Raw genomic sequence first — 24,866 nt, 5'->3', positions numbered from 1 at the left:
TGTTGGAAATAAATGGGTCAAAGTGATCTAGTATTTGAATATCTGTAAGTGACATTTTGGTCATTTCTCTGATTTTTTAAAAATATTATGATTCAAAACTTGAAAAATAATGTATAGTGTATACTTTTAAAATGATTTTTTAAATATTTTTTTTTAGATGAAGCCACTTTAATAATTAGTAATATTTTATTTCTCAGTGTTTTCGTCAGAAACCTTCATATTTAACTCTTTATGTGGAATGTAGGACCTGTCTACGGTCATGAATATTTATCATCTATAATTTTTATTTTGAATATTTATTATTATTGTGAAAGAAAGTTTTAGTTAAGCCAAATCTTGTTTGCTTTTCATGGTTTTATGTGTCCCTAAAAGTCAGAATGCTTCCCTGTATAATAGAACTTTTCTAGTTTTTATATTAATTTCTCATTTAAATGCTTTCTTCTGCAATCACCCTCTGTGCTTTCCCAGTCTTTTAACCTTCTTGAGGCTTTCAGTGACTAGGTCAGCGATCTCTCTTGGTAAATGTCACATTGCACTTGAAAGTACGTGGGTTATTTTCAAATAGCTTTTGATACTGCTTTCTAACATAATTCCACAGAGATAACAGAACACACTTTGTATAATTGCAGTACCTTTAGACCATAAAATTTTTGCACCTTGTTTTATGTCGCTAGATATGTTCCAGTGTCTTCTGGTTTATCGTCTATGGGAACTTTTTTACCTTGCTATTGTGTGAAAATTGTATATATCTCAATTATGTTGAATAGGTTCATACTGCTTTTCAGATCTACTATATACTTCTGCTTTCTAATTTCTTCTGTTAATTTTTGATAGTTTGATATTGAAATGCCAATTAAAAATTTTATTTATCTACTTAAAAATAGTTGTAATATAGAGTAGAACTGTATGTGACTTTTGTCTGTCTTTTCCAAGTCTCTGGTAAATGTGTTGTCATACTTTCATAATTTAAAAATATTTACAAAATTTACTTTCAAATCTCAGTATGGTACTCTTTCTAAGATTGTTATTCTAACTTATTTTATAAATTTTTCTGGTAATGAGAAATGTGATTTCTTAATTTCACCTAACCTCATGAAGATTTTAGCAATGATAAGGTCTTCCTGAAAGTTAAAAATTAAGGAAAAAATAGGGTCCTGTGGTTTAGAAATCATTTTTGAAATCCAAAAATAATTGTTCTTAGACATTTTCTCAATAGCTGCTCTAAGTGGAAAACAAAGACAATGAGGGAGGGGTTCATCAAAATGGTTTTAAGAATGACAATTTTGACCTGTTTCCTTCCTAGTTTCATGACTGTTAGTAAGCAAATTATACTTACTTTCTCTAGGTACCCACTCTCTTCCTTTGGAAGATGATAATGATGGGTATCTACTTTATATGGATTTAGTATTTTTACTGAGAAAAAAATGTAAAGCATATAGCATAATGTTTGGCACATAGAATATGCTCTAAATGTTGGTTATCCGTTTTCATCTTAAATTTCCTGATTCAATTCTGAAATAATGTATAAGTTAATTCTAAATCACTTTTAAGAAAGTTGCTGACCCTGTAAGAAATATTTTTAAAGTTGGGAATGTTTGTCTATAGTAAGTCAAAATAAGTGGAAATGGTTTTAAACATCCATTATATAAATGAGCTTATAAATTAGCTTTCCTGTGACATGGGTATGAGTAGCTCAAGAAATATATGAAAAAGTTCTTTGACTCTTTAATTCTTTTTTCTATTAGGATAAAAAATGAACTAAGCAGTCATTCTGTTTATTTCTAATGTCTACTTTTCTGAGGTAATATTTGACCTTAAATAGTCCAGCAAGTAGATTTTAGTATAGAGGTATTAGTTCCAGTGCTTTGTACAGTTAAATACATCAGATTCAGCAGTTTAGTGTGGGTGTGGCAGAGGTTGGAAAGATTATAAAGTAACTTCTATTAATCAAAATATAATATATTTTAGAGAGTAAAAATAGTTGCTCTGTCACTTGAGTTCATGAAGACTTAGATGATTTTTAATAATTAATAAGTTTTTTCTGCCAATGAGCATTAGATTACTGCTGACTTTTTAGTGTCATAGTACCTTGTGGTAGTTTCTCTACAGGGTTTAAAGGTGCATCCTAGGGTCTTTTTCCTGTCCTGCTCATAGAAAATAATCTTTACACATGCTATAAGGACAATACCTCTAGACATTCATACATGTCATTAATATGTTATAAGGGCCGGTCAGTTCCATTGTCTTCTTTTGTCAATCTTGATCGGAGCTTGCCGAGTTTAAGTCTATAAGCCTGCATGTGCCTGGCAACTGTTACCTAGTGACAGTTTCAGCTGCAGTGGCCATTGGCTGTGCTGTTGATTGGGGCAGGAGGACCGAGTCACCTTTCTGATGGTGAGTTCTTCTGCATCAGCTCAGGGTGAGGAGGAGGAGGAGCAGGGCTTCGGCTCAGGTGCAGGCAGTGATACTGAGAGATTGTGAAGAATATACTGACAGCATCTCGGTAACTGCATCACAGTAAATTGGACTTCTGAATCAAGCAGCCCAGCCTAGCAGCTGATAAAGAATGAATGTAGGTGAGAAGCATTGTTTTATTCCTGTAACAAGAAAACTACTTTGTGATAAGTGAAACTAGGAATGTACAAGGAGGAATATCCTGTGGATATTATTATGAAAGAAGAAAGACTTCCCTGGATGACCTGGTGGTGCACAAGAAAATAACTTTGAGAAGAATGCTTTCTATTAAGCTCCTGCATTGTTCCTGAAGGAAATGTTTTTATTTCTAATGCATGTTATTTCTTCAAAAGGTATGATAACAAAGACTGACAGGAGAGTCTCTGAAATGCCTGTACTTTAAAAAAGACTTTTGACAAATGCTAACCTGGTATCAGAATGACCTTGGAAGCCTTTTGGATGGATTTTATCCTGCCAATCTTTCAGTATTTCAAACTCTAGGATTTAAACTCATCTCGATGCTTTAGAAGTATTTTAAAACAAGAACATCTTATAACCTACCTAATGGCCCCTGTACTAATTGAGCACTTGCTCAAAATAGAGTACAGAAATAGAAGAGACATTTTCTTAACATATGGCTGCTATAGAACTGCAAATATAACAGACAAGGTAATATTTTACTTTGAAAAGATTTAGTCAAAGTAATGATTTAATGTATTAATCATTTAAAGAAAACAGGAAAGATACAGCAATATAGACTATAAAGCCTACTAGAAATACCTAAATAATAAATAATAGAAGCATTTCTAGTCAGAAGTTCAGAGCATATAGGAAAGTTTCTATTGTCTAAATTTTATATATATTTACATATATTCGTGAGAGAGAGAGGTGTGGTTGCAAAGGTGAGAATTAACTTTGAGCTATATATTTTACGATCATGCTCCATTATAAGGAAGGTGGCGTATCAGATAATGAAGGTTATTTTCAGTTGTTGATGCTGAAATTAATAGCAAAAATGATTTTGTTTTCCTTTTGAAAAGGAAAAGATATAAATTACAGTCCTGGTGGTAGCATCATTAACTGTAATGGACTAAAACTGTTTTCATCTGAATGCTTAAAAAAATGCATGCAGAATTAAAACTTTCAGAAGTTTGTTTTTCTATTTTTTCAGTGTTGACCCATTGTGTATTATCTTCCTTATTGGAAGGATGCTTTTTTCTTCCTCTCATGAGAGTTATAGGGCAGTCTGGAGTCTGTTACCTCTCTTCTGCTCCTTTGTGCCCCAATAGAGATGAATCTTTTAGAATTAATCTTGTTGGAGAAGGGGATTCTTAGCTTTTGAGATAAGAGAGAGAGAAATGGATCATAAAGTTGACCCACCAGTATCAAACTCTGAACTGAACCTAAAGACACTATTTAGCCCAATGAACTTTTTCTTAGCTTTCCAACCAAATTTGTGATTTTAATTAAGTTCTAAAATTTGAATCCATTTCTCCTGACAGATGAAACAGGAAGCCTGAGACTATTTAGGACTTTTTTTTTCCTCCTCGTTCTTCCTAGTTGATCCCTAAGAAACTACCTTTCTGAAGAGAACTAATGGCCCACAAGAGCTTTTCTTCCTTGGCAATTGCTTCTTTCCTTTTACAGATTTAATTTTTCATAGTGCAAGATATTATTAAGAAGTCCATTTTCTCTAGAAGTGCCTTGTGTCTGCAAAAAGTTGTTTGAAAGCATCAGAGGAAGCTAATTGGTGACCTGTTTTTCACCTCCTTTCTAGCTTATTCCTCTTCCTTCCCCCCCAAAGCTGAGGTGTGTTACTGCTGCACCGAGGCTGATGAAGAGACTTGAGTACTCCCCGGGATGCTCAGCTGTGACAGAAGCACTGCCACTGTCTGCCGAAGCTGACGCTGAGACACTCCTGGGCAGAGTTTAGCAGATGCTAGGCAGGGCACCTGCTTGCTGTAGCTAGGGCTGCAGGTCCTTTTAATTCCAAGCCATGAATGATTCCAGGTGGACTGAATGGAGGATCCTCAACACGAGCAGTGGCATTTTGAATATGTCTGAACGTCACTCCTGCCCACTTGGATTTGGCCACTACGGTGCGGTGGACGTATGCATCTTCGAGACAGTTGTCATTGTCTTGCTGACATTTCTCATCATTGCTGGGAATTTAACGGTCATCTTTGTTTTTCACTGTGCTCCACTTTTACACCACTATACGACCAGCTATTTCATTCAAACAATGGCATATGCTGATCTTTTTGTTGGAGTTAGCTGCTTGGTTCCTACTCTCTCACTTCTCCACTACTCCACAGGTATCCACGAGTCACTGACTTGCCAGGTTTTTGGATATATCATCTCAGTACTGAAAAGTGTTTCTATGGCATGTCTTGCTTGCATCAGTGTGGATCGCTATCTTGCCATCACCAAGCCTCTGTCCTACAATCAACTGGTCACCCCATGTCGCCTGAGAATTTGCATTATTTTAATCTGGATCTACTCTTGCCTAATTTTCTTGCCTTCCTTTTTTGGCTGGGGGAAACCTGGTTACCACGGTGACATTTTTGAATGGTGTGCCACCTCTTGGCTCACCAGTGCCTATTTTACTGGCTTTATTGTTTGTTTACTTTATGCCCCGGCTGCCTTGGTTGTCTGCTTCACTTACTTCCACATTTTCAAAATTTGCCGGCAGCACACCAAAGAGATAAATGACCGGAGGGCCCGATTCCCGAGCCATGAAGCGGCTGCCTCCGGAGACGCCGGGCATAGCCCTGATCGTCGCTACGCCATGGTTTTGTTCCGGATAACCAGTGTGTTTTACATGCTGTGGCTCCCTTATATCATCTACTTTCTTCTAGAAAGCTCCCGGGTCTTGGACAATCCAACACTGTCCTTCCTAACCACCTGGCTGGCTATAAGTAATAGTTTTTGCAACTGTGTTATATACAGCCTCTCCAACAGTGTTTTCCGGCTAGGCCTCCGAAGACTGTCTGAGACAATGTGTACATCTTGTATGTGTGTCAAGGATAAGGAAGCACGAGACCCCAAACCTAGGAAACGGGCTAATTCCTGCTCCATTTGAAGAAAACTCCACAGTAAATCACATGTAATCTGACAGTAGTTTTGGATTGTATCCTTGCTTCATCTGGAAATTTGCCACTAGAGAAATATTTACTTGAATAGTTGACTATGAGAGGAAGGGACTAAAAGTTTCTTTTTTTTCTTTTTTTCTTTTTCATGGGGGAAAAAAACCCTAAAGATATGTAGAGGGTAATCTCATGAGATAATTGTGGTGTGTGAGTATAAATATGCAGTACTAGGAAAAGTGAAGCTCTGAGGATGGAAAAGTACCTCAGATCTTCCACAGGGCATAAGCGAAGCCCCTGGCGTTTTGTCTCTCTCTCTCTTTCTGACTGGACTCTCTCCTCTGTCTCTGCCTCTCATTCTCTTTCTCTCTGTCTCTCTCACTCTCTTCTGTGTTTGTGGAATTACTTACATAAATTGCCCTTTATAGAAAAAAGCTACATATTATATATGTGGTAAAGTATAACCTTTTGCATCAAAGTGTACTTCTAAACTCACTAATCTGCAGTCCTTAAAAGGTCCCTCCATGGAGGATGCATAGCAAGCATTATATTTTATTACCTGCCACACAACCCTTTTGCTTGTGTTTTTATATCCGTAGCACAAATTTCTGCAGTGAAGAAATAGTTTTTTCGTTTGTTTGTTTCTTCTGGGTAAATGTATGCTCCCTCTGCCTTTCTAACAGCCTGCTATTATTTTTCCTCCATTTTTCTTTATCTGCATCCTTTGGTACCTTAAGCCAGAAGTGTCTTAGCTAATGAAAGAATCTATTATATAAAAGTCATAATGTTGAATGGCTTATTCCTTCTAAAAAAGTATTCTATATATTGTTTAAGATATTGTGTTAAGTATTTTTTAATGGGTTTGGGAAACATTTTTATTTAGTTGCTTTTGAAATAATACGTGTGCCCAAAGTGGTGTCCTTTCTGGGGGGGCCTATAGTTAAGCTTTGTTTTTCTTTAAGATAATTCACAATGCAAATGCAGAGGACTCACTTAGAAGTGGGGTATTGCTCCTAAAGCTGCTTGGTGTGTTCCACCTTTTTTTTTTAAAGAGTAAAATATTAGCCTTTTTATGTTAGGTCTGCAAAGCTTACTGTTGTGGTCCACTAATTATTTGTATGATAATGCATTTTCACATACTATATTTTTTACAACAAAGAACATGTAAATTACATTATGTGATCTGTGCCTAATGTCTTCTTAGCACACTATATAGATCACTGTTGCTTAAATCATCAACATTGGACACAAATATATAAAAACTTCTTTTAATAGAAAAATACTTTTGTTAGTTGTTAATTAGGTGTTTCTATTAGACCAAGCTTCATTCCTAGTGATGCTGAGAATAAAGTATACTTAATTATCAAATAACAGGTAAGAACTGTCAATATTTTCTTTTGTAATGATCTGTTTTCCTATTCAGAGATAAATTAACTTATTTTTTTGTGTGCTATATGGAGTTGTGTAATAAATTGTCAGGGGTTTAGATGTAGCAAAATGGCATTTGAGAAATTAATAGTGAAGCAGGTGTAAGTGCTAAAACATCTAAATCTTACTTTTTTTTTTTTTTTACCATAAGTCTCCTGTCAGATATTTTAAAATTTATATCAAACTACTGAGTATTCTCAGCATTTTTGATTATTTTATGAAATGCATATAGTGAAATGTGCCTATGACTCTTCAAATTGGAAGCCAACAATGTTTGCACACTGGTGGTTTGACTTAAAGGTCCTTTAGTAAAAGAAATGTCATTGTTTTATTGAGGTTGTTCTGAACCCATGTATATTTTTAAACATGTAAGAAAGGTTTAAAATAAAGAATAAAGCAGTATTCTACATATTCAAAATCAGACTTTGCTTCAGTTGCTTCAGTTTAATAAAACATTTAGAATAAGAGGTTACTGTTGGGAAATCAAAAATTTATTTCACATTTTTGTGGTTTGGGTTGTTTACATTGATTCTCATTCCGTTTGCCAGTGACATCTTGGATAAGTTGAAATGTGCCTTTGAGTTCAGACCAGTTTAAGGAAAATAAAGTTTGAGGAAACATAATACTAACTTTCAAGTTGACTGATATAAATAGAACCTTCAACATTGTGTGTGTTATTTGGGAATCAGATGTTGATTCCTTTAGTTTGGTATGTAAGTATAGTTAGAAAAGACTTCATACATCCTTTGTAATAAAAACCTGAGGCTGTGTTTGTGGCATTTTTTCTTTTTTGCTTTTCCTCATGCTAATAATTCCTCATGTTAATAATTATATGCCAGGCACTGTGAAGTTTTACGTATGTGATAACTTTTAATTCTCACTGCAACCCTTGGAGATAGCTACTGTTTTTATCCCCATACTAAAGATGGGAAAGCCAAAGAAAAATGATTTATCCAAGGTCGGTCTCTCGGTCAGTGGTAGAGGTTCGTCCACACTCACATAACCATTTTGCTACCCTGCCTTTTCCCCTCAAAGCCTTCAAACCTTGTACCTCTGTCTTTACCTTTTCCCTGCAAAGCTTGTTTGAGTTTTTTTTTTTTCCCCCTCACCTAAATCTTTGCTTCAGTTCTTTCCTTGTGATATCTTTTCCCTTGATCTTAAAACTCTCTTTTATTAAAGTAGCAATCTGATAAGCCCACACTTAGTGCTTTAGTCTTTAATCAAACTGAAACCTTGGGGCATGACATTCCCTTGATAGTCCTTTTGTTCATTTCTGTTAAGTTTTCATTGCATATCTTTTCCAAGTCTCTATAAATTTCTTAGTGATTTTTTTGAAGACAAAGGGTGGAGAAGGAAAGCTTTGTTATAGGCTGAAAGGAAAGCCTCTAGAAGGCAAGTCCTTGGTTTAGATTCTTCACTTATATTAAAGTTTTGTGGGCAACGCCAGGATAAGCCAGTTAACTTCCTTTTGATATAATATGTGTTTTGTTATAAGATAATATTTATTTTGAAACTATTCTGCCTTTTTAAGATGAATATGTTTTAAGAATGGAAAGCATAACCATCATTCTTACCACTATACTGTATTCTGTGGTAATTATCCAATTTGGTTATAGATGGCAGCCAAACAATGATGCTGTAGTCTATTTCTAAAGGTTCTGTTATCTGTGGAGTTGTTTCTAAGGTTATATAATGTCATAAGGCTTTGTAACCTACGAGTTTGTGAAGCCTGGACTGAAACCATAGCCCTTATAAGCTGTTTAGCCCTAAGTAGGATTCTAAATGTTCCAAGTCTTCAGTTTTCTCATCTGGATCAGAAAGATCCAGAGACTTGTACCTTCCTAGTAGGCTGGATTTAAAGATTAAATGAGATAAAGCAGTCTCTGTATTCAGCATGGCTGAATACAAAGTGTTTGAATTGTGGTAGCTGCTGTTTTATTGTCTTTGTGGCTGCCATATTTATTGCTATCACAAGTTAAAGATTACTGATTCTGATAAGGAAGTTGTATTTTATAACAATTTAGAGTTATATAAAATGATATATTTTTTTTTGGGCCGAATCTGTTAAACTGGAATTTGGCCTAAACCCAGGCTTCCCTCATAGCTCAGGTGGTAAAGAATCTGCCTGCAGTGCAGGAGACCCGGGTTTGATTCCTGGGTTGGGAAGATCCCCTGGAGAAGGAAATGGCAACCCACTCCAGTTTTCTTGCCTGAAGAATCACATGGACAGAGGAACCTGGCTGCTTCAGTCGATGGGGTCACAAGAGTCGGACATGACTTAGCGACTAAACCACCAGATTTTTTTAAATGTAGAAAGCTTCCTTAATTTCTGAAAGCTCTTTTCCCAGAAATAGTTGTTCATAAAGACATCATTGGAGATGAAAGGTATCCAGCAAGCAGACGATGAAATGAGACAGTATGACTCTGAGATTAACCTACATCCCTGGTGGCTTAGCTGGCAAAGAATCTGCCTACAATGCGGGAGATCTGGGTTTGATCCCTGGGTTGGAAAGATCTCCTGGAGAAGGAAATGGCAACCTGCTGCAGTATTCTTGCCTGGAGGATTACATTGACAGGGAGCCTGGTGGGCTACAGTCCATAGGGTCGCAAAAGAGTTGGACACGACTGAGCGACTAACACTTTATTGAATATAGTAAATACAAAAATTGTATTAGTTATATATTTAAAACAACATACTTAAACATTTTTCTTTCATCAGATTGGCAGTAGTAGGAAAGCATTGTTGAGTACCTTGCCATTTGTCTTTGCATTTTAGTTTTCCTTGTATACTAACGTGGAATTTAAGGTATTTTGTCATAAACGTATTACCGGGAAGAAACAAAGATTATAAGTAGAGTTGCTCTCTTTATATCATTCATTATATAAAATTAGAAATGAAGTTGTTGCCTTAAATTAAATGACTTTCCTCTGTCTCTCCCTACCCTGGAAGGTAATCATTAGATGTGAAAAAGATATAAATGTGTGATAAGCAGAGGAAATTAAGATGTGGGGAATTTGCTTGTGTAATGTGCTGAGCATAGCATCCTTTCTGTCCAGGAAGGACCGTCACAGTGCACAGGAGCCTTTGTTACTGAGTTGATGCTCTGTTCTGATGTGTAGGGTCCAACAGTTGCTCCTTTCCCTGAGTAAAACTTTAAGATTAGGAAGGATGTGTAGAAAGTTTTAAATCAACAACCAAGTATGTGGACATTGAGGAGAAATGCTTTAAAGAGAAAAAAATAATCCTCCTTTCAGTGTTTCTTATAAATGTAAGTTTTATCCAGTGCTAGTTTTGCTCTATAATTTAAAATATTTTACCTTTATTTAATAGTGCAAACAATTCTTTTAAAATATTAAAAATGATGTGATTAGGTTTTCCTTCTTTATTAATATTCTGTTTAAAAATTTTTTATAGTGAACCTTTACTTCTTTTATAATTGGAAAATTGTCTTAAGTGTGCTGTTTAAAAACTATTTTGATGTTTCACAGTAGATTTGTTGATTTTACAGGTAAAATTAGCAAATTTTGTATCAATACAATTTTCATTTAAACACAATTTATGTAGTTTCTGACTTGTATAATATTTGTTATTACATGTAAAATTTTCAGAGACATTTGATGCCTTTCTGTTTGTGATAGTAGATGTTCTTGATATAATTTTGCTTCAGCACAATCATTTTTAAGTGTTATTTGCTGAATCTAAAATGTATCTCTGTTACCTACCACATTTTTTTTAATGCACCATTTTAAAAAAATGCACCATTAATGCGTTTTAAAATGCATTTTTCACATCTTTAAATAACAGAAGGATGACCTTGCATTAGGGAAGTAGAGTCCAGCTTATGTGTTAGCTGCCTATTTCACAGATAGGCAAGATTCTGTTTTTTAGCACCCCCATTCCCAAAGATCATATCTGTAACTTTTTAATGATAACTTTTATTTTATTTTCACATAATGATTCCCTAGTACGGTGAAGAAAATCAGAGTAATAAATTCAGCTGGAGATGGTTATGTCTGATGGGTGTTTAAGGCATATGTGATATCAGTATCTTCACTGTCATAAATAGAATCAGATTAATTGTGGAGATTGTAACATTTCAAAATATGCAGGTGATAAGTATCAAGAAGCAACATAATGAATAGTGATAGAATTTATTGGATGGAATTATTTCCTTAAATTCTAAAATTTCCCCAAATGCTCCTTTATGCAAAATAAATCACGTTTCTCTTTGAGTTTAGAAATCTGACTCCAGTTTTATTTTATGTTCTCTACTTAAGCAAGTGGAAATGATGTTGATGCTGGTTAAAACTACTCAAATATACTCTATAAATTCAAAGTGATGACATTATTTTCAGTGGAAGGCCCACACATTAAAAAAAATCAAGGACAAAGTTATATAGTCTGTTCTTTAAAATTCAAAATGTATCTTTGAATTCAGTGCAGACTGTAGCAAGAAATGACCTGTGCATTTGTCTCAGGTTATGCCTGACAGGAGCAAGTGTTCATGTATATACTCTGTGTAACATACAGTTTTAAAACATTTACTTATATTCCTAATAAAGTCTGAAGTTTAATATAGGTATTTTTAGAGTATACATTTTATAATAACAAATAGCTTCTTCACAATTATTTCATTTACTCCTCCACAGGTTTTGTAATTAAAAATGGTATTTGTAAAATTGATACTATATAAATGATAGGTTTTGCCAAGGTTAAAAGATAATTTGTGAACAATAGGTTAAAAAAATCCTAAAGTTCTTGTTTTAATATTTTAACAAGTTAAATTGTATTTGGATTTTTCTTGTGATTATTTTGGCAAGAAAAAGGTTCAAAATTCTGTCTTTAGAATTCCTTGCCAATTGCAAATTATAATTTCTTATTTGTAAGAAAACAACTTCTGTGTAATGTATATCTAGGTTTTTATGAAATGTTCTTGCCATAAATTAGATTTTCAAATTTAAGGAAAATTACAAATAAATATGCATTTAACTTCTTGCTCTCCAAGATCTCAAAACATTACTGGATTTTAGGTATATTTACTTGGAGATAACTGTGGAAAAGTACATTTTGAAGATTTATATTTAGAATGTATTATTATTAAATGGGTCTTGTAATGGCTTCTGTTATTTCAGTCATCAGCATGACTTATCAGCTCTGTCTTCTCAGTTTCTATATGTGATTTAATACTTAAAATTGAACAAAAAATTTAAGTTTATTAGAGGGCTATACCTTGATATACTTTTATAGACTTTGAAGTCCAGAACATCTTGTGGTAGCATTTATTTATGGGACAAGATAAAAAGGTGTGTGCATGTGGATATATGTGTATTTGTTATAATGTTCAACTCTTTTGCAACCCCATGGACTGTAGCCCACCAGACTCCTCTGTCCATGGGAATCCCAGGTGAGAATACTGGAATGGGTTGCCATTACCTTCTCCAGGGGATCTTCCTGATCCAGGGATCAAAACCCATGTCTCCTGCATTGGCAGGCAGATTCTTTACCATTGAGCCACCAGGGAAGCACCTGTTACAGGCTGAGAAAAAATTCCTCTGCTTTCAATTTGCAGTCATTGCAGAGTGTTTACTTTTGCTATAGTTAAAGGTACATATATTTTTTAAATAGAAAACTTATTAGGATTTGAGGTAACATTCTTTGTTGAGATTACCAGTGATGTCTTAGTTTGGGAATGTTAATATGGAATATATTCAAATGATTCTGTGTGCATAGAGGAGATTGGAGACAACTACTTGCCTCTCCTGTCATATGTGTTAAGAAATTAAGTTTTGAAAAAGCTTAAAATGCTTTTGAACATGTATAATGCCCTTGGCATTATGAATTAAATGTATTCTAAAAGCTTCTGTGAGTAAACCCTATCTCATTTTACATGTAGAAATCTGAGATAAGATTTTTAAGTGACCCTCACAAGATCACATAGCCAGACAAAGATATTACTGACCATATACCTTGTGCAGCAACGTTTTTGCCTGTGATAAAGTTCTTGAATAATGTATTTATGGATGGCTGGTCGTTAAGGGATCTGACCCTTTTTCATTGAGTAGAAAATGAGGACTGACTTAGTTAATACAGGAAAAATTCCATATGAAGTTTTAATTGTATATTGAAGGTGGGATTTTGAGGTCATGGAAAATTTTAATGAGATGTATTCTCAGCACTGCTAATTTCTTAAAGAAATTTCTTATCCATAGAGGGTTATAAAATTTACCTATCTTTTAAAAAAATGCAACAGTTTAAAAACATCTGCTGAATTTATTGAGAGATATGTAGACTGAATTGAGCAGTGTTTGGAGAAGGCAATGGCACACCACTCCAGTACTCCTGCCTGGAAAATCCCATGGATGGAGGAGCCTGGAAGACTGCGGTCCACTGGGTCGCTGAGGGTTGGACACAACTGAGCGACTTTACTTTCACTTTTCACTTTCATGCATTGGAGAAGGAAATGGCAACCCACTCCAATGTTCTTGCCTGGAGAATCCCAGGGACGGGGGAGCCTGGTGGGCTGCCATCTATGGGGTTACACAGAGTCGGACACGACTGAAGTGACTTAGCAGCAGCAGCAGCAGTTATATATTTTAAAACTATAACCTTAATGATGATGATGTTGTTCAGTCACTAAATCATGTCCAGCTTTTTGTGACTCCATGGACTGCAGTACGTCAGGCTTTCCTGTACTTCAGTATCTCTTGGAGTTTGTTCAAACTCACATCCATTGAGTTGATCATGCCATCCATCCATCTTGTCCTCTGTTGCCCCCTTCTCCTTAATGATGAAGAATTGTCAAAAACACTGGTACATATATATATATATATATATATCTGCTTTTGAAAAGTAAACATGTCATAGCTGTTCACTTTATGTTCTGAATATTCTTTATAATGGATTTGCAGTGTTGTTGAAGTCATAATAGGATGTTTTTTTCTGAACCTAATGATAGAAAAGGTCTTGACATTTCTGGCTACCGTGCTTTATGAAGTGCTGTGTTGTGTATAGTCTAAAAAATTGTACTCAGGGAATCAGAGAGAGCAGTCTGAATTAGTGATATTTTTACATAAAACCCTGTTAATGTATAATTCAATTTTCTTTCAGTGAAATAATATGGTTATAGAAAAATTAAAGGAACTCTAATTAGGCTAACACAGGATTGCCTTATAAATGTCCTTGGATGAACTGTTTCCTTAGTTTCTAGTGTATGCATCAACTGAATATAACTTAATTCTACTGAATTGTTTGAAAAGTTTGTTGTCTTAAACATTTAAGGTTTTTGTGAAAATTTTGATCATTTAACTTATGGTACCCATTAAAAAGATTTTCAAGATGAGTCATTGCAAAATTCAAATTATTGAAATCTGAATTAGCTGGATATGTTTGCATTTTTGTATCAATAAATCAGGACAGTAAATATTTTTTTATGTTTTATGTGACATAAATTGCGGTTCTGCAGATACTCCTGGATGCTTTTAAGTCCAGAGAGTAATTTATTGAATTGTGGGAAACAGGCTAAGGGGAAGACTATCTAATTTCTAGAATTTGAGGGAGAGATTGCAAAACAATTTTAGGAGAAATGGAATATACTGAAGAATTAGAGAACTTGATGCATTTTAAAGATGGCAGGTTAGTTGCTAAGTTATGTCCAACTCTTGAAACCCCATGAACTGTAGCCCGCCAGGCTGTCAGTCCATTGAATTTTCCAGGCAAGGATACTGGAGTGGGTTGCCAATTTTAAAGATGAATTGACCTAAATATTTAGCTATGTGTTTGGATGCTTTAGTCTCAGAGGATACCTTGGGATATTTGAAAATTTATTAAAGTGAAAGGGAAGGAAATGTTCAGTGTTCAGCATAGTACAAAAGTGTCGTTGAGTTTAATTAGGTCCCATTTGTTTATTTTTGTTTTTATTTCCATTATTCTGGGAGACAAAGTGAATAGTATCTTGATGCGATTTATGTCAGAGAGTGTTCTGCCTATGTTTTCCTCTAAAAGTTTTTTAATGTCCAGTCTCACATTTAGGTCTTTAATCCATTTTGAGCTTATTTTTGTGTCAGGTGTTAAAGAATGATCTAATTTCACTTATTTACATGTAGCTGTCCAGTTTTGCCAGCACCATTTGTTGAAGAGGCTGTCTTTCCAACATTTGTCATGGATTAGTTGACCATAGGTACATGGGTTCATTTCTGGATTTTCTGTCCTGTTCCATTGATCTATATTTCTATTTTTCTGCCAGTATCATACTGTTTTCATGATTGTAGCTTTGTAGTACAATCTGAAGTTGGGGAGTCTTGATTTCTCCAGCTCCATTTTTCATTCCCAGGATTGCTTTGGCTATTTGGGGTGCTCTGTGTTTCCATAAAAATGGTAAAAATTTTCTTCTAGTTCTGTGAAAAATGCCATTGGTAATTTGATAGGAATTACATTGACTCCATAGATTGCTTTGAGGAGTATAGTCATTTTCACAATATTAATTCTTCAGATCCAAGAACATAATATATGTATCCATCTGTTTGTGTCATCTTTGATTTCTTTTCATCAGTGTCTTGTAGTTTTCTGCCTGCGGATCTTTTGTCTACTAAGATAAGTTTATTCCTAGGTATTTTACTCTTTTTGTTGCAATGGTGAATGGGATTGTTTCCTTAATTTTTCTTTTGGATTTTTTGTTGCTAGTGTATAGGAATACAAGGGATTTCTGTGTATTAATTTTATATCCTGCCACTTTACAGATTTCATTGATTAACTCTGGTGATTTTCTGGTGGTATCTTTAGGGTTTTCTATGTATAGTATCATGTTGTCTGCGAATAGTGTTTAATTTCTTCTTTTCCAATCTGGATTTCTTTTTCTTCTCTGATAGCCCTGCTGGGACTTTCAAAACTATGTTGAATAATAGTCTGCCTCTTCTAGTTCTCATTGCTTCAACATAGCTAATTCCCCTTTTTCATCCTCAGTCAGAATTCATTTTAGTTTTTATTTTTGATCTTTGAACAAGTATTATTCCTTAAGGAAATATGTGTGTGTTAGTTTCTCAGTTGTGTCCGACTCTTTGTGACCCCATAGGGTATAGCCCACCAGGCTCTTCCTTCTGTCCATGGGATTTTCTAGGCAAGAATACTGGAATGGGTTGCCATTTCTTTCTCCAGAGGATCTTCCTTACACAGGGATCGAACCCGGGTCTCCTGGATTGCAGGCAAACTCTTTATGTCTGAGCCAGCAGGAAATATAAGGAGTATTTAAAAGGATATAAAAGAGAGTAAATCACCCATAATTCTATATAATATTAACACATAGATATAAAAACTCATTTGTTTCCCCCTGCCCTGTCATTTTCTACCATGAACCAGGATTTTTTCTATGTAAAGGGTTTTTAATGTAGTTATTTATATCTTAAGCAGTTTTCTATGTTATTGCATACTCTTTATGAACATTTTATAAATAAGCTTTCGTATTTTGTATTATTTTGTTTGAATTTTTAAGAAAGATAAATACTTAATATTATTAAAATGATTATTTATACATGGTAACAAATTTCCTAAAAGAAGAGAGCCAGTTTACCTTCATGCTAACAACTATCAGCCTACCTTTAGGGCTTCCCTGGTGGTTCAAATAGTAATGAATCTACCTGCTTCACCACAGACTTTCCAGCAGCAATTCTACATTAACAAGTAATTTAAGAGAATTGATTTTCACTTTATCTCCTCTGAGCCCCTGAAAGAGGTTGCTTTGTTTAATGTGTTTTTTGTGGTATTTATCTTCCATGCACTGAAAAACAACACGAAAACCCTTAAAACTGGGATGGGTCTGCTGAGCCTGATTTAAACTATGGTACTCAAATTCTTTCCTTCTTTTCTTTCTTTCTTTTTTTTTTGGTGGGAAGCATGTTGTGTGTGTCACACAGCCACCTATATTAGAGTTTGAGAAAGACTTAGAACATTTTCCCTCTTGTATTCTTCTGCCTCTGTTATAGCTGTGGGGGAGGATCTTTTCTCAGGCAGACACGTTGGAGGCCTGTGTCTTTGGGGGTGGACCTTAAGACATAAGCTGTTAATGGTTGAGAACCCCAGGCCTGGTTTTGATACTTGGGATTTTTCTAACCTTCAGAACCATCATTCCCACAGTGGTGACTGGAGCTGTGGTAAGCAAGTGAGAGGCTTTGCCACTCTGGAGCTGTGACACCTGGTATGAATGTCTAAGGAGCCAGGGAATGCTTATAAGTCCAGCTTTTCTCCCCATTCTTTTACAGTGCCCTGGTTCCTCAGAGCGCTTGGTACATGGTGGCTCCTCGATTCTTTGTTGAGCTGAATGTAAAGGGCTCTCTATTATAGTACGTCATTTATTTGTTGAGTTGAATAATTTGGCTTAACTGTATTTTGAGGTCTTATCACTTTTCTCCTCAACCCAGTTAAGGGTACAGTGGGACTGAAGATTACTTCAAAATCCTTTCCCTCTGCCTTTCTAGTAGAGTATACCTGAAGGAGCTATGGAAAGAGTATTTAGAAGAAATGAAAGATTATTTAAGTTTTATTTAATATAGCTATCTACCTAATTGAATTCTTCCTTCCAAAACCCACATTAAGTGGACATTTAGGCTTCAAACATGTGTTTTAAAGGAGGGTGAATGATCTTTGGGGTAGCTTTGAATTTTAGATAATTTTTTTATTTATACGCAACTTGAATGAATGTCTTCCTGATTTCTTTTCCTTGTGATTATATGGAAAAAATTAAAACTTCTATTTTACCCAAGAACTTTGTATATATGTTAGTAGAACCATTGTGCCTGTCTCCAGTCTTCTTTTAGTCTTGAACTGTTCCTTGCAAAATATGGTTTTAGAGCTCGTCACCAGCTTTGCCATGAATGTGCTGTAATATATTCTTCTTTAAATGGATAAATATGATTTTCTATATGTGATATGACCAGTAACAGAGGAGAATTGTGCTATTATTTACTCTCGGTTTGTATACAGTATGCTTTTTATTTAGCACAGAAGTAAATTAGGAATCTTTGATAGTTATATCTTACCATTTAATATATGGGTTTATATTAATTATATAATATATATTAATTTAATTATATATTATATTAATATATGAGTTTATTTTCAATAAACCCTGAAGTCTTTTTCATACCTACTTAATTATAAGTTCCTTCTTCCTACATGTATAGTAGCTTGTGTTATTTTTTTCCCCTTCCTCTTTTTAAAAATTTTATTTATTTTTTAGTTGAAGGTATCTCATGGACAGAGTAGCCTGGTGGGCTATATATCCCATGGGGTTGCAAAGAGTTGGACACACATGAGCAAGTAAAACACACAATTGCTTTACAGAATTTTGTTGGTTTCTGCCAACATGAATATGGATTAGCCATAGGTATACATATGTTGTGTTGTTTTTTAAAAACATAATCCTAGACCATCTTATCTCACTTAATTTCATTTTGTTAGAATCAGCTCAGTTGTTGAAGCCTTTTTGTTACTTCACTGTATCTTCCAATACATTCATTAAGCTTTTGCCATCTGCATATGTGATAAGCATCTTTAATGTGTAAATCAATGTTTAGTAATCAAAGAGTCTCAAACTGTCTTTATCATTGATCCTGAGATCATCCTCAGGCTTGGTGTTCTATTGGAAGAACTCATAAGATTTAGTAAATTGTACTCATGGTTAAGGTTTATTAGCAAAAGGATATAAAGCAAAATGAGCAAAGGAACTCAGACAGAAGGTTATAAGAGTCCTCTCCCAGTGGAGTCACATAGTATGCACTTAATTCCTCCAGTGAGTTGTGACAACATGTGCAAAATGTCTATTAATGAAACTAATTAAAGACTCAATTCTCAGGGATTTTACCCAGGGCTGGTCATGTAGGCATTCTCTCCTTGCACCTACCAAAGTTCCAGACTCCCAGAGGAAAACATATTTAACTTAAACCATATTATTTGTACACACAGTCTAGGCATAATGAGTTCTTTATCATTTAGGGGAAGTTTTATATGATTGTAGGGAACTGTTTATCTGCCATGTTCCTAGAAGCTAGCCAAAGGACAACCTTACAAGGAGGCTGTTCAAAGGGTAAGTAGTCTTAGGCTAGCTATATTAACTTTTTTTACACATTATGTTATGTTGATATTTACTTATATAAATGTCACACACATACATATATACATATAGTATAAATGTTTTAGGATAGCGATAGAGTATAGTTTCCTACAGTATACACCAAGGGAGGCATTCAGTTCTTTTTATGCTCATAGAAGTAACTGAATATAGGCCTCTTCAATTAGGTTAGACCTTTTTTTTAAAATTTTTTATAGCAGTAGACATTTTATTTGAAATACACCTTTCCTTACTACTTATTTTCATTTCTTCTAAACAACAGTTTAGTGATGTAGTATTTTGATAAGAATTTGCCTCTCCTTTCTATTCCTGATTACTAATTGCAATATACTTACTAATTTTGTAGTTTCCAGTCTTCCAATTGGGGCTAAATTACAAAGATGCTCTACAGTTTTTAAAACCTAGTTTTCCTGTAATTTTTTTTAATCATTATGTTAACCTTGTTTATGATTAAGTAAGATTGAGAAAAGAATTAACAATAACAACAACAAAAATCACATTTTGGGAAAAAAACAACTAGATCTTTATAATTAAATTTCATTGATTATAATGTCTCAATTTGATCCAGAAAGATACTATTTTAGAACATTGGAGCATGTATGGAAATGCAGAAACCTTTTTTCACCATTTGAGAAGTACTTAATTTGATATAATACAGATAGATATTTTGGACTTGTTAGAAGATAATATGTTATTTTCTAAACTTATGTGTTGAACTACAAATTCAGGAAAAAAGTGTTTTAAGTCCTTCTGCTTATCTGTTTAGCAAATCAAAGTATAATTTAATACTTGCTATTTTAAATAGAAATTTAAATTATTAATTATTTGATAGCATTTGCTAAAAGAAAATTTACCATTTGTATTCCATAACTACATTTAAAATGTAGAAAGATTTTAATACAAATATCTTTACTGTTTGGAATATACTTTGCAGGGGGATTTTTAAGAATGCATTTTGGTGCAGGTTTTTACAAAGATGGAATGACCTTTGGGATTTTTAAGTGAACTTCTGCTAAGTCACTTCAGTTGTGTCCGACTCTGTGCGACCCCATAGATGGCAGCCCACCAGGCTCCCCCGTCCCTGGGATTCTCAAGGCAAGAACACTGGAGTGGGTTGTCATTTCCTTCTCCAACGAATGAAAAGTGAAAGTGAAGTCGCTCAGTCGTGTCCGACTCTTCACGACCCCATGGACTGCAGCCTACCAGGTTCCTCCATCCATGGGATTTTCCAGGCAAGAGTACTGGAGTGGGGTGCCATTGCCTTTTCCCAAGGACAAATGAACAGTTAGTTGGCCTTTAAAAATGGCCCTTCCAGAGCTATAATTTTGATGTTCTCCCTTTCTTTAATTTATTGCTCTCTTTGAATATTTCTGCAGAAAGCTCATCCATTCTCAGGGCTTGAAGTACAATTCTTTGACAAATATTTTCAAATGATGCTCTCCAAATCTGGCCTTCTACCTTTATCTTGTCACACATATTTTGCCTTTTTATTCTGGATTTCTCATAAAATTTTAAACCCAAACAATTACAAAAGGAATTCATTGTTGCCAACTGGTTCCTTATACTACCATCTCCTTTTGTTGTGTTTTGTTTTCTTATTAATTTCATTGGTACCTTCCTAGTGTCTTCCTAGACCTCCAGCTCACAACTCTGAATTTAGTAAATGCTCATTGGACAAAAGTCTATCATAACTTTTTCTTCTCCCTCACTTTCCATTTCATTCAGAATCCAATTTGTATTGATTTTTTTCTATACTGTCTTTCAAGATACCATCTCTGAGTAATGACTTAGATCACTTTCTTTCAGTCTTCATGTATCATCTTATTATATTCTTAATGTACTCTAAATCATAGATTTAAGTTAACTGATAACTTATGGGCGCAACCTCCTACCCCTAGGAATTGTTTTGTGGCCAGTAAGATTGCCCTTTCCATTGTTAGACAGCTGTATGACTTAGAAGATGTTTCTTAATTATGAGCCCAAATCTTTTTTTCTTGAAATGTCTATCATTTAATCCTATGTCATCTTTCAGGGACTTCCCTGGTGGCTCACTCGGTAAGGTGTCTGCCTACAATGTCAGAGACCCGGGTTCAGTCCCTGGGTCGGGAAGATCCTCTGGAGAAGGAAATGGCAACCCACTCCAGTACTCTTTCCTGGAAAATCCCATGGACGGAGGAGCCTGGTAGGCTACAGTCCATGGGGTCATAAAGAGTCGTACACGACTGGTGACTAAACTTTTACTTTCATCTTTCTGCAGAAAACAGAAATAGGTCTTCTCGTTTTTTGATATAGGTCTTTTGATATGTGATAACTGCACTTATATCTTCCTCCTCTTCCCAGATTAAATGTCTTTATTTCCCTGCACTTTGCTCATTTGTTCATTCAATAGATATTTATTGAGTACCCCTTAGGTGCAAGTCGGTTTGAAATACTTGGAATATAGTGGTGATTAGGAATAACTAACTCTCTTCTCTCATAGGGCTTCTGTGCAAATAGAGGTAAACAAAAAGTATTCCAAGTTAAGACTTTGTAAGGTAATTTTGGATTATAATAAATGTCATGAAGAAAATAAAACAAGGTAGCTCAGCTGGTAAAGAATCCACCTGCAATGCAGGAGACCCCAGTTTGATTCCTGGGTTGAAAAGTTCCCCTGGAGAAGGGATGGGCTACCCACTGCAGTATTTGGGAGCTTCCCTGGTGGCTCAGATGGTAAATAATCTGCCTGCAATGCAGGAGACCTGGGTTTGATCCCTGGGTTGGGAAGATCCTGGAGAAGGGAATGGCTACCAACTCCAGCATTCTTGCCTGGAGAATCCCCCTAGACAGAGGAGCCTGGTGGGCTACATTTGCAGGATCGCAAAGAATCAGACATGACTGAGCAAGTAAGCACAGCATAGCACAGGGATTGGTTTATTCGTAGCAGTAATGCCTTGTTTCACCAACTATAGTTTCAAATGAATTGGTAATTCCATTTTACAGAAAAAAAAAAAATATATATATATATACACCAAATATATCCCAGATATACTTAGCTGTTTCAACAACAGAGTCATCCTAAGTTTATAGTGAATTTTTTAAGGTCTGTCATTTTAAACTATTTGTCAACCAGATTTTTCATATTCGGAACTTGGAAAGTTAATTTATTGAGCTTAATTGCAGGGCTTTAAAGTCATCCCTGTAAAATTTAATCTTACTAGTTTTTCCTTCTAGTTTTATCTGATATTTTTGAATCTTGTTATAGATTGAAAAGCTTACGTTTTCTGTTGTCCTTCAAGTCAGCAGTCATGATGTAAACAGAATACCAAGAACAGAACTTAACTATAAAGGTTCCTTCTAAATGCTTTATTCAATTAGCACTTTTTGAGCATAGATGTGTATCTGTCTCTTAACTCTGCCCAATATCTAGTTCCTATTGTATCTATTGTTAAGATATAATTCACATTTTTTCCTTATTGTCATTTCATGAGATGTTTGCTAATGAGAGTGAAGCATAGTCATTCAGTCATTCCAGAGTCAAACCAATCTGGGTTTTAGTTTTTCATTTTGCTCATTATCTGTGTAGTACTGGGCATGTTACCTAACCTCTCTGAACCTTGATTAATAACCTGCTTCATGGGAGTACATACAATAATGAATATAAATCACCTGTCATGATGCCTGGATATGAGAGCGTCCAGTAATGTTAGCAACAGCAGCTGTCATCATTGTTGTCAGCCCTACAGAAATTAAATATGTTCTGTCTCAGGTTTTCCTAATCGAAACCGGTTAAATGCACATGCATGTATACAAAGAAAACACAGTTAAGTTGTTGATATTTTTTTTTCCAGGGGTGAACACAGTGAAACATCTTTGTTTCTTAAATTTTATAAGCCATAGAAGGCAATGGCACCCCACTCCAGTACTCTTGCCTGGAAAATCCCATGGACAGAGGACCCTGGTGGGCCACAGTCCATGGGGTCGCTAAGAGTCGGACACGACTGAGCGACTTCACTTTCTTTCACTTTCATGCGTTGGAGAAGGAAATGGCAACCCACTCCAGTGTTCTTGCCTGGAGAATCCCAGGGACGAGGGAGCCTGGTGGGCTGCCGTCTCTGTGGTCGCACAGAGTCGGACACGACTGAAGCGACTTAGTAGCAGTAGTAGCTGCCTAGAATTTTACTAGATGAAGCATAGAAAGAACTTAGTATATCTGAAATCTGTATATTTGTATTGACAGCTTAAACTTTGTCTTTCGTCTAGTCATCATCTTTCTGCTGGTCCACAATTTCTCAAAGATTAATCTGATCTTTTAATAGCTACCTTAATTTTTCTTTGTTCAAGCGTAGTTGAAAGTGAGACATGGGCATGGGATGCTGAAACTAAAATTGCACGTTGCGGATGGAATGGGGAGGGAGGAGGGAGGAGGGTTCAGGATGGGGAACACATGTATACCTGTGGCGGATTCATTTTGATATTTGGCAAAACTAATACAATTATGTAAAGTTTAAAAATAAAATAAAATTTAAAAAAATGAAAATATAGAAAAAAAAATTGCACGTTGCTTGGATATTTCACTTAGCCATGGATCTCATCTTTTTAAACACAGAAAATAAAATTATAGCAGGGAGCATAACATTGTAAAGTAACTTTGTAAATCAACACTTCAATAAAAACTATATTGAGGATGAGAAATAATACTTATAACACAGCTACTCTGTAACAAGCATTATGAAAATGTCTTCATGTATATTATTTTATTCAACTATTTAGTAAGTCTGTTTCACAGGCAGGTATATCAAGCCTTGAAATTTAAATGCCTACATCATCTCATATCTATTAAGTAGCAGAATCTACAGAATTTAAATCCAGTTTTGTCTGACTCCAAAACCGTTTCCTTCCAACTCCAATAGATGCTGCCTCTCTGTTTCCCCCTTTATTTAGCGGTTAACCTGAAGCTGCTGTTCCTTCCTTTTGTTTGTCATCTCTCCTTGGGAACCTAATAGAGGGTTGCTGTAGAGGAGATTTTCAAAGTCAGAGAATTGAGGAGAATCATGACTAAAGTTGGCAAATTTTCCTCGATAAGAAAATGTTAGCATTTTATAAATACTGTAAAATCATGGAATCTTAAGAGTTAGAAGAGACTTTTTTGGTCATGTGTTTTGTTTTCTGGCATTTCACAGTTACAAATGTCAGATATGTATATTATAAAGTGGTTATTTTAATGTTTTTGTGTCTGAAATATTTTGATTGTCATTTAAGGTCAGCTTTTCTCTTCCTTTCTGATATTTCTCTACAATGCATGTATTTTAAAGTTTTTTCTGTGTTTCGGGGCTTCCCTGGTGTCTCAGCTGGTAAAGAATCTGTCCCCAGTGTGGGAGACCAGGGTTCGATCTTTGGGTTGGGAATATCCCCTGGAGAAGGGAACGGCTGCCCACTCCAGTATTCTGGCCTGGAGAATTCCATGGACTGTATAGTCCAGGGGATCTCAAAGGGTTGGACACGATGGAGCGACTTTCCATTTTCACTCACTCACTCTGTGTTTCTAAATCTAAAGGTTACATAAAGATACATATGAATAAGGATAAATGAATAGAAATTTTAGTATTCATATTTTGTGTGTGAGAGATACCATCGTGCTCCAGTTTATCTAATGACTTAATGATGACATTCTGTAAAAGAGTTTATACATCAAAAAAATAAGTAGACTGATTTTATATTAAATAATTCTGCTTTGTATGTGTGTGTGGGGTACATCAGAGCTTCTATTAGTAGTTTATTTCATCTTTTTGTCAGCCATATT

The 24,866-nt window shown here is 35.2% G+C and overlaps 2 protein-coding genes across 4 annotated transcripts in view; both read left to right on the top strand.

Annotated features, from left to right (window-relative positions):
* Nucleotides 1–24,866, top strand: part of RABGAP1L (RAB GTPase activating protein 1 like) — a 736,110-nt gene that overhangs the window by 256,597 nt on the left and 454,647 nt on the right. The gene's annotated exons all lie outside the window — the stretch shown is intronic.
* On the top strand, nucleotides 4,317–5,955 carry GPR52 (G protein-coupled receptor 52). Its single transcript, XM_044942815.2, has one exon. The coding sequence runs from the start codon at nucleotides 4,451–4,453 to the stop codon at nucleotides 5,534–5,536; it is 1,086 nt and encodes a 361-aa protein (XP_044798750.1). The 5' UTR covers nucleotides 4,317–4,450; the 3' UTR covers nucleotides 5,537–5,955.

Source organism: Bubalus bubalis, chromosome 5, assembly GCF_019923935.1.
Source record: "Bubalus bubalis isolate 160015118507 breed Murrah chromosome 5, NDDB_SH_1, whole genome shotgun sequence".
Taxonomy (NCBI): Eukaryota; Metazoa; Chordata; class Mammalia; order Artiodactyla; family Bovidae; genus Bubalus; species Bubalus bubalis.
The sequence above is the reverse complement of the archived record's forward strand: the minus strand, read 5'-3'. Positions and strand labels throughout refer to the sequence as shown.

Coding starts and splice junctions, on each gene's coding strand:
- GPR52 (XM_044942815.2), top strand. CDS start 4,451: ATGAATGATTCCAGGTGGACTGAATGGAGGATCCTCAACACGAGCAGT.